Source organism: Colobus angolensis, unplaced genomic scaffold (assembly GCF_000951035.1).
Source record: "Colobus angolensis palliatus isolate OR3802 unplaced genomic scaffold, Cang.pa_1.0 Scaffold10, whole genome shotgun sequence".
NCBI lineage: Eukaryota > Metazoa > Chordata > Mammalia > Primates > Cercopithecidae > Colobus > Colobus angolensis.
Window position 1 is genome coordinate 15172347 of NW_012110919.1, and position 9957 is coordinate 15182303.

The 9957-nt window shown below is 42.0% G+C and overlaps 1 protein-coding gene across 3 annotated transcripts in view; it reads left to right on the top strand.

Moving 5' to 3' along the window:
• The first annotated feature begins 64 nt into the window (after positions 1-64).
• Positions 65-9957, top strand: part of TDG (thymine-DNA glycosylase) — a 23553-nt gene continuing 13660 nt past the window's right edge. Inside the window, exons 1-2 of one of the 3 annotated variants that reach the window (XM_011935193.1) lie at positions 107-319; positions 7269-7342. In XM_011935193.1, the coding sequence (XP_011790583.1) occupies positions 7332-7342 (11 nt within the window). In that variant the 5' untranslated portion in view covers positions 107-319; positions 7269-7331. Of the gene's footprint in view, positions 320-7268; positions 7343-9957 lie in introns of all 3 variants that reach the window. The other 2 variants (XM_011935183.1, XM_011935202.1) reach the window with 2 other exon arrangements.

Here is a 9957-nt window from a genome sequence, read left to right on the forward strand (position 1 = left end):
GAGCTGGGGCGCCCTGCGAGAAGGGGGTGAGCGTGATTGGGCTGTCCTGCATCACGTGACGGTCAGTACGCGTGGGATTTGGCTCAGAGGAGGCGGAAGTGCAGCGCAGAAAGGGGGTCCGTCGCAGAGGGCAGAAGCTGGGGGAGGAGCTTGAGTCCAGCCACTGTCCGGGTACTGCCAGCCATCCGGCCCAGGTATCTGGGGTTGTCTTACCGCAGTGAGTACGACGCGTACTACAGAGATCGGTCGCCCGTGTGCCTGGCAGGTGGAGCCGTCCGCATCAGCGGCCTCCGGGAATGGAAGCGGAGAACGCAGGCAGGTAATGCCGGGGCCAGCGCTGCCCCTACCTTGCGCCCCTCACGGCCGGGCAGGTTGGCTGGCGAGCGCGCGCGCACGCAGGGGTCTTTTAAATCCCGGCCCGAATACAAAGGCCGGGGCCGCGCGTGCGCACGGCGGCCTGCTCGGCCCTTCCTTCCCTGGCTGCGGCGGCGGCGGCGGCGGTGACGGTCGGGGTTGCTCTGAGGGTTACCTGGTGCACCTGGACCCTTCTTTGGTTCTCCGCGATAACCAGTTGACTATAAAATATATTAGTAAACATCCAGCAGTCTTTGGTTACTGTGTCTTTCTGGATGCCTTTCTTGGCTACGTTTCTCTTCACCCTCCATTACCACGCTAAGAGCTGTTAAAGATGAGTGTCGAACATTTCCAGCTCCAGGAGTTTTCATTTTAAAGTTGTTGATTTGTTGCGGCTTCCTCCCCGAAGGCCTACTAAAAGCAATGTTAAGGGTCATGGGTTAGATAATTTTATTGTGAGAATATGTATACCACTCTCGAGTAGTCAATCTAAAAATGACCTTTGAGTTTTCCAGTGGTCTTGGGGACGATCTTAAGAATCCGTTTTTAAAAAGTCCTTTGGGGGAGTCAAGAGAAGGATTTTCAAAAGCAAGAGATTTAGGGATTTGAACTCCTGGTGGAAAACTAAATTTAAAAAAAAAATGGATATGGTGGCAGTTTTTTAAAAGATAAAGAGTGATGATTTACATTGAAATTAAAAGAAAAAAACCTGTTATACCTAATGAAGAGTTATCCTGACTCTCAGTGGCTAATGGGAGCTGAATTTAGGCAATACAAAGGACTTCTATGGGCCTGTTCATGTCTGTAAAGTCGACATGTCTGGAATTTGATTCTGACATGCCGAGAACTGGTGTTACGTGAAAGGGCACACTAACCAAAATAAGAGTTTAGGAAACGAGATATATGTAGACAAAGTGTGGACTTTATCTTGACTTTGTAGATCAAGTCTGGAATAAATTACTCCACTTCTTTCCCAGAAGAACTTTACAAATAAGAGAATTCACCAAAATTTGTGGAAATCTCTCTTGTGGCCTTACTTCAGCGCAGAATTGAAACTTGGGCCAAGAATAAATTACACATTGTAAGACTTTATCCAGGGTCTTACAGCAAAATAGTAGGACTTGAATACACTGTTTAGCTCAAAGCTGTGACATGTCGGCCTGACTTCATCCAAAAGGCTATAGACCAGATTTTATTTTGTCTTGGAAAGCTTTCACCTTCAGAAACTGTGGAAAATTCTGTGTAATCTTCTGAAATGACTCAGACCCCAGGTAATCCTTAGAGAGTAGTTCTCTGTCACCCTTGACTGTGCTAGTCAAGAAATGTAATGTGGGATGTGAAAAAAAATAAATTTACTTTTATTTTATTTTTTTTTTTTGAGACAGAGCCTTGCTCTGTTGCCTAGGCTGGAGAGCAGTGGCGGATCTTGGCTCACTGCAACCTCCTTCACCTGGATTCAAGTGATTCTCCCACCTCAACCTCCCGAGTAGCTGGGATTACAGGCACCTGCCACCAGGCCCGGCTAATATTTTGTATTTTTAGTAGAGACAGGGTTTCACCATGTTGGCCAGGCTGGTCTTGAACTCCTGTCCTCAAGTGATCCACCCGCCTCAGCCTCACAAAGTGCTAGGATTACAAATGTGAGCCACTGCGCCCAGCCGACTTTTTATTTTAGAAGACTAATTTCAGATATTCAAAGAAGAAAATTCAAATTCCATGAATATAGACTTTTTTTTTTTTTTTTTTTTTTGAGACACAGTTTCACTCTGTTACCCAGGATGGAGTGCAGTGGTGCAATTACCATTCACTGCAACCTCTGCTTCCCGAGTTTAAGTGATTCTCATGTCTAGGCCTGCCAAGCACCTGGGACTACAGGCACCCAACACCACACCCAGCTAATTTTTTGTATATTTAGCGGAGACGAGGTTTCACCATTTTGGCCAGGCAGGTCTTGAACCCCTGGCCTCAGGTGATCACTTTGGCCTCCCAAATGAGCCAAAGCACCTGGCCTAGACTTTATTTCAATGGCAAAATAGTTCAGGAGTCTTAGAAAGTGCTTACAGTCGAATCAACCAGAGAGGAATAAAGGAGGAATTTTACAAGGGTACTGGGTTGTTTCCAGTGACCTCAGGCATGAAAACGACGTTTACTGAGGATGGAAATTAGGATGCCAAAGCAAAAGTGACTGGAAGAGAGTGGCATGGACCACTAAGAATATAAACAGGAAAGATTAACCCTCAAATGAGAGTAGCCTTTATAGAAATGTTAAGGAGACCAGGAAGGACTGTTTTAGTTAGATATAGACAACAAGAAGAATAAAGATTTGGGTTTTCTGCCCAGTCTACTGGCATGGTGGCAGCAGACAACAGAACACCTAAGTACTTTGTTCTGATTTGGATTTTACATCTTCTATGTTAGGAAAATGATTGTCTGACTGGAAATGGCAGAATGAGTATCTGTAAGACTTAAAGCTCAAGATCAATAAAGGCATTTAGGAGAAGTTTCAGGTGTTCTAACAGTATCATATGCCCTGGCCTGTGTGTGTTGTATTTCAAGGGAGAGGCCAGATTAAAGCAGTGTTTGAGGATTTGTAGCAAATGTACAGGGCCTGGAAATAAACACATGGGTTCCTGTTCTTCCAGAGGTGGAGTCTGTCCTCTCTTTACATTGGTCCTGAACAAAATTTTTACTTATCAATGGTTACTGAGCATTTTTAAAAGAAACTAATTGACCAGGCACAGTGGCTGACGCCTGTAATCCCAGCACTTTGGGAGGCCAAGGCGAGTGGATCGCCCGAGGTCAGGAGTTCAAGACCAGCCTGACCAACATGGTGAAACCCCATCTCTACTAAAAATACAAAATTAGCCAGGCATGGTAGCATAACTAGTGACCACTACACTACAGTATCAGTTCAGAAAGAAAGCAAGACGTATACTAGACAGGCAGCATCAGAAGGATGCTGGCAGGAGGTACCTATGGTAGTCATTATTATAGCAAATTTATTATATACCAGGTACTGTTTTGGATGTTTTACATATGTCAACTAGCTTAATCCTCATAACCAATTATTAGGTTCTGTTGCCATTTTACAGATATGGAAGAGATTAAGAGGCATAAAGAGATTAAGGAACTTGCCCCCAGAGCTAGTAAATGGGAGAGCTGAAATTTGAATCCAGATGACCTGGCTTCAAAGTCTGCCTCTCTAGCTAGCAAATCTGCTTTACCACTTCTCTTAGTGGGCAAGATGGCAATGAATGGTCTGATGGCAATCCAGTTAGGTGAAATAAAAACCTGGCTTACTACTGAAAGAATCAGGCAGACTGAAGAGAGTACAAACGTACTCATATGCCATGTATCTCTATCCCTAACTTTGTTCCTTTCAGTAGCTTAACAGCAGCAGGGTGCTGATGGCATGCTGATAAAATTCGTGAGTGACCCAAGCCTGGGAGGAATTTGTGGAATTGACTGATTGATTGAATCAGAGTCCAGATAAATCCTGACTGACTGGAATGGTGAATCATCTTTTACAAAGAAGAGGCACAATCCTATACTCAGCTGCAGAAAAATCAGTGATAAAGTGGAATGAGGGAGAAGTGATACAAGGACAGTTTTCATTGATGGGAAACTCAGTGTGAATCAACAGTATAATGTAGGTGCCAGTATAGCTAGTGTCATGGATTCTGCAGTTTGTCTCCAAAATGAGCAAGTTGGTAGTCCTGCTCAGTTTCAGGCTGATGGGGCTTTATCTGGAGTTTTGTTTGATTCTGAGTACCAAAAAATGACCAAATACTGAAGAAATTTGACATCATACTACATGAGGAATTTTACTATTTGAGGAATACTGTAGGAGGACTGGCTTATTCTAAATCTTTATATTCACAGTTTCTAGTAGAATGTACATATGGTGAATACACAGAGCTCCATCTAGGAATATCAAATGGAATCTTAACAATGGTTATGGTGCTATCGCATCATAATTGACATAACCAGACCCCTTTAGTTGAGTATTTGGATTATTTAGCCTTGTTCATTATTTTGTAACTATTCAGTATGGCATGTGCTTTTTTTAAGTGAAGATAATAAAATGTATTTAGAAAATAGCAACTTAGGCTGGGTGCAGTGGCTCACACCTGTAATCCCAGCCTTTGGGAGGCCAAGGTGGGAGGATCACTTGAGGCCAGGAGTTCAAGACTAGCCTGGGCAACATAGTGAAACCTCATCTCTACAAAAAATTTAAAATTTAGCCAGGCATAGATGCATGTACCTGTAGTTCCAGCTACTCAGGAGACTGAGGCGAGAGGATTGCCTGAGCCCGGGTGTGTGAGGTTACTGTGAGCTATGATAGCACCACTGCACTCCAGCCTGGGTGACAGAGCCAGACCCTGTCTCTTAAAAAAGAAAAAAGCAACTTACATCCCTAAAATAGTGTAAAATAATTGAAGATAAAAGAAGTTGGAGTCATTAATTTTAGAGAAAACCTTAAAGATGTAGTTTTTTGAAATACAGCAAATCTAGCCAGGCGTGGTGGTGTGCGCCTGAGGTCTCAGCTACTCAGGAGGCTGAGGCAGGAGGATCACTGGAGCCCAGGAGTTGGAAGCTGCAGCCAACTATGATCATGCCACTGCACTCCAGCATGGGTGACAGAGTAAGACTCCGTCTCTAAAAAAAATAATAATTAAAAAAATTTAAAAATAGCAAATCTGAATTAACTGGACTTCTTAATGAACTCTATGTGTGGAGTGTGTGTATGTGTGTTTTGAGAAAGACTATCAGAAAATATAGTCAACCTTCCATATCTATGGATTCTGCACTAAGAATTCAACCAACTGTGGATTTAAATTATTTGGGGAAAAAAAGGACAAATAACAACATTAAAAAATAATACAGATAAAAAGAATGCAGGATGACAGCTACTTACATAGCATTTACATTGTATTAGGTATTATGAGTAATGTAAAGATGATGTAAAGTATAAGGGAGGATCTGCATAGGTTATATACAAATACTATGCCATTTTATATCAAGCGACTTGAGCATCCTTAGATACTGGTATCTGTGAGGAGTCCTAGAACCAATCCCCCATGTACACGAAACTAGGTACATACCACAGTCCATTTTTATAAAGATTGATTAGTAACTAAAGGATGACTGTACACAGTTCATCAGTTCCAGGCAGCTATAAAAAAACCAATCTAGCTGGGTGAGGTAGCTCACGCCCGTAATCCCAGCACTTTGGGGAGGCTGAGGTGGGCAGATCATGAGGTCAGGAGTTGGAGACCAGCCTGACCAACATGGTAAAACCCCGTCTCTACTAAAAATATAAAAATTAGCCGGGCATAGTGGTGCGCCTGTAATCCCAGCTACTCAGGAGGCTGAGGCAGGAGAATCGCTTGAACCCGGGAGGCAGAGGTTGCAGTGAGCCGAGATCACGCCATTGCCCTCCAGCCTGGGTGACAGAACGAGACTCAATCTCAAAAAACAAACAAACAAAAAACAACAGAAAAACAATCTGTGAGCGCTGCAGTTCAACAGAAGGTGAGTGCAAATGGAGGCTAGGAGAGAAAAAGAGGTAAACAGGAAAATGAGGGAGAGAGAGAGGGAGTGAAGAATATTTGAGACAAAGTAAATGATGGGGGAAGAAAAGTGAACAAAAGGAAATAAAATCAATCATGCTTGTAAGTTTGACATCAGGAAGTTATAGAAAGTAGAAAGTCTTTGGGGTCTGTTTTGAGTCTAGACAGATCTAGTCCTATTTCCTATACATCGTCCACATGTGTAGAAATCACTGAGTCTAATTCCTCATTTTCATGGTGAGGAAATGGATACCCGGAGAGGATAAATGACTAAATGCTCTTCGTTACTGTCCTTCTCATAGAGTTATTGCTCAGAAACATTGCAGAGTTCTGGATTATAAAGTAGCAACGATCATTATGCATACACAAATGTATTTAAGAAATATCCTCACACTGAGGTTGAAACAGGTTTATGCTGCTTATACATTTAGTTGTTATTATAATAGAAGATAAAATTATACAGAACCCTTTTCTTTTCTTTTTTTTTTTTAAGACAGAGTCTTGCTCTGTTGCCCAGGCTGGAGTGCAGTGGCATGATCTTGGCTCACTGCAACTTCCACCTCCCTGGTTCAAGCAATTCTCCTGCCTCAGCCTTTCGAGTAGCTAGGATTACAGGCGCGTGCCACCATGCCCAACTAAGTTTTGTATTTTTAGTAGAGACGGGGTTTCACCATGTTGACCAGGCTGGTCTCGAACTCCTAACCTCGTGATCCACCCACCTCAGCCTCCCAAAATGCTGGGATTACAGGCATGAGCCACCGCATCCGGCCAGTTATCCAGAACTCTTTAGTTAACTAGCATTCAAGTTTATGAAGATGTTTATGTAGATGTAATGCTTGTTTCTGCCAAGTAATAGGAATGTTGTGATCTACCATCTTTCTTTTATTCTGGCTTTTAGAAAGCTGTTGAGGTAAACAAGCTAAGTTGAGGTAAACAAGCTAAGATAGTGTATTCCTCAGAACAAACACATTTTATTTCCCATAGATTTATTTTCCCATAGGTTTATTTTTCTTTATCCGTTCTAATTTAACTTTTTGTAAAATGCCACAGTCCATTTTTAGAAAGATTAAGGGATATATCATTATTATAGATAAGTTTCTAGGTTTCTTTCAAACTTGATATACCTATCTAATATAAAAGTTCAGATGCTTTTTCCTCTTTATTTTTCACTTTTTATTCAGCCAACTGTGATTTCTAGAATTTTTATTTTCAGCTTCTGAACCCCAGAATTCCTGAAGATGATTAACAACCTCCGACTATACCAAAAATTTGGAAGATTTTTTTAATGTAAAGAATCCTCTTGTAATGTGAACAATGTCTCCCTAATTTATGTATTTTCAGTTTTCATTTTCATGAAGTGCTCAAAATGGGACACGTGAAATTCTGAGAGCAGTAGTAAGAAACATGGGAGGGTGGTAGGTAGATTGCCTTCCTGACCATGTAACAGAGTAAAAACACATCACATGCATTATTTTTTCTTTTTTTGAGATGGAGTTTCGCTCTTGTTGTCCAGGCTGGAGTGCAATGGCTCCGTGTCAGCTCACCACAACCTCCACCTCCTGGGTTCAAGCGATTCTTCTACCTCAGCCTCCCAACTAGCTGGGATTACAGGCACACATCACCATGCCAGCTAATTTTGTGTTTTTAGTAGAGACAGGGTTTCTGCATGTTGCTCAGGCTGGTCTCGAACTCCTGACCTCAGGTGATCCACCGTCTTGACCTCCCAAAGCACTGGGATTACAGGCATGAGCCACCGCGCCCAACCATATCTCATGCATTCTTTTGCTCAGGCATTTATTGTCACCATATGTCTTTGTTTCTGTATATTCAAGCTAAATCAAGGTGCTATTAGAATCTTGGAAAGCTGCCACTGACCACAGTCAGAGCTTGCAGTTTCTTTAGTTAGAATTGCCACAGGACCATTGCTCAAGACTTCCAGATCTAACCTAGCCATATCCAATTCATCATTAGAATATTTAAATCATAAATACTGAACAACCAGTATTTTAACAATTTATTGCAAAGCGCTACTAATAATATTAAAGAAAAGTTTGAAAAAAAAAAGGACATTTTACTTTGTGCCAGGCGTGGTTCTAAGCATGGTTCTACATTGTCCCTGTCTACATATTTTCCCTTATGTGTAGCCTTAGTTTACATTACTATTTTGTATTCTTTTCTGTTTTAAAATATAAACTCGGCCGGGCACGGTGGCTCAAGCCTGTAATCCCAGCACTTTGGGAGGCCGAGACGGGCGGATCACGAGGTCAGGAGATCCAGACCATCCTGGCTAACACGGTGAAACCCCGTCTCTACTAAAAATACAAAAACTAGCCGGGCGAAGTGGCGGGCGCCTGTAGTCCCAGCTACTCCGGAGGCTGAGGCAGGAGAATGGCGTGAACCCGGGAGGCGGAGCTTGCAGTGAGCTGAGATCTGGCCACTGCACTCCAGCCCGGGCGACAGAGCGAGACTCTGCCTCAAAAAAAAAAATAAATAAATAAATAAAATATAAACTCTTTCCTGTTCTTTTACATAATTATTTAATTTTTTAGTAGCTGCATAGTGTTTTCTCATGTTAATGTATTTTAGTTTACTAAATCATAACTTTATTTTTATGTAATTTGTGAACAATATATTTAAAGAAATAAAACTCTTATGATACAGGTTAATCTCTTTCTCACTCATTCTTAATCTTTGCTTTACCAGCCTACCCTTAAAGATAGCTGGAAGTGGAAATGCCTCTCCAGTGGTTTGTGCATTGGGATTGGGCTTCTGTTTATCTTGAGCTGCCAACATTTAGCCCAGCCACTTGGGGTGGTCTGTTATCCTTTGTCTCCCCAGGCCATTTAAGCTTATCCAGGAAATGCTTTAGTTTGCCTTTTTTTTTTTTTCTTCCTGTTAACCATTTTATTGAGATATGATTTACATACTACATGGCTCATCCATTTAAAGTATACTCATTTGCCCTCTTTTGTTGTTGTTGAGGCAGAGTCTCGTTCTGTCCCCCAGGCTGGAGTGCGGCAGTGTGATCATCGCTCACTGTAACCTTTAACTACTAGACTCAGGCAGTCCTCCTGCCTCACCCTCCTGAGCAGCTAGGGCTACCAGCATGCACCACCATGCCCAGCTAATGTTTTAAAAATTTTTTGTGGAAGTGGCAATCTTGCTATATTGCCCCGGCCACTCTTGAACTCCTGGCCTCAAGTGATCCTCCTGCCTTGCCCTCCCAAAGCACTAGGATTATAGACATGAGCCACCATGCCTGGCCTCATTTCCCTTTTTAATCTGATTTCTGAGCTTCCTGTTCTCTTTCAGTGAATGTCATGAGAACGAAAACTGATTAGTAAAGTATCTTGCCATAGAAAACATGACTTTCCTTTCCAAATAGTAGACCAAACTTTTCCGTTTTACTTTCTACTGTTTTTCTTCTCCTGCCTATTTAATGGCATTATTTGACATTTGCTGTGACTTGAGTTTCATCAAATATGTGTTTACTTCCCTGGTTTTATGCTAAGAGCAACACCATGAGATAGTGGTTTAAGGCCATGAGAAGTATTTTTTTTAATTGTTTTATTTGAAAGCCCACATTCTTTCCTTTGAACAGAATACTTTGAACAAAATTTAAATCATGTTCAGAAGAGAGGTTTAGAGGTTTTTTCCTTCCTACATTCAACACATATTTACAAAATATCCATTTCACGTTCCTCTTTAGTGACTTAATCTGTTTTGTGTTGCATTTCAGAATACCATAGACTGGGCAATTAATAAACAGTAGAGGTTTTTTTGGCTCCTACTTCTGGAGCCTGGGAAGTTCAAGGTGGAGGGCTACGTCGGATGAGGGCCATCTTGCTGCATCATAAAATGGCAGAAGGAATCACACAGTGAGGCAGCACTTGTGACAGAGATAGGAAAGGAGGTTCATCTACTCATCCTGTTATCAGGAACCCTCTCCTGTGATGATATAGCATTAACCCATTCATGAAGGGAGAGCCCTCCTCTTGAGCTGATCACCTTTTTTTTTTTTTGGTCTTTT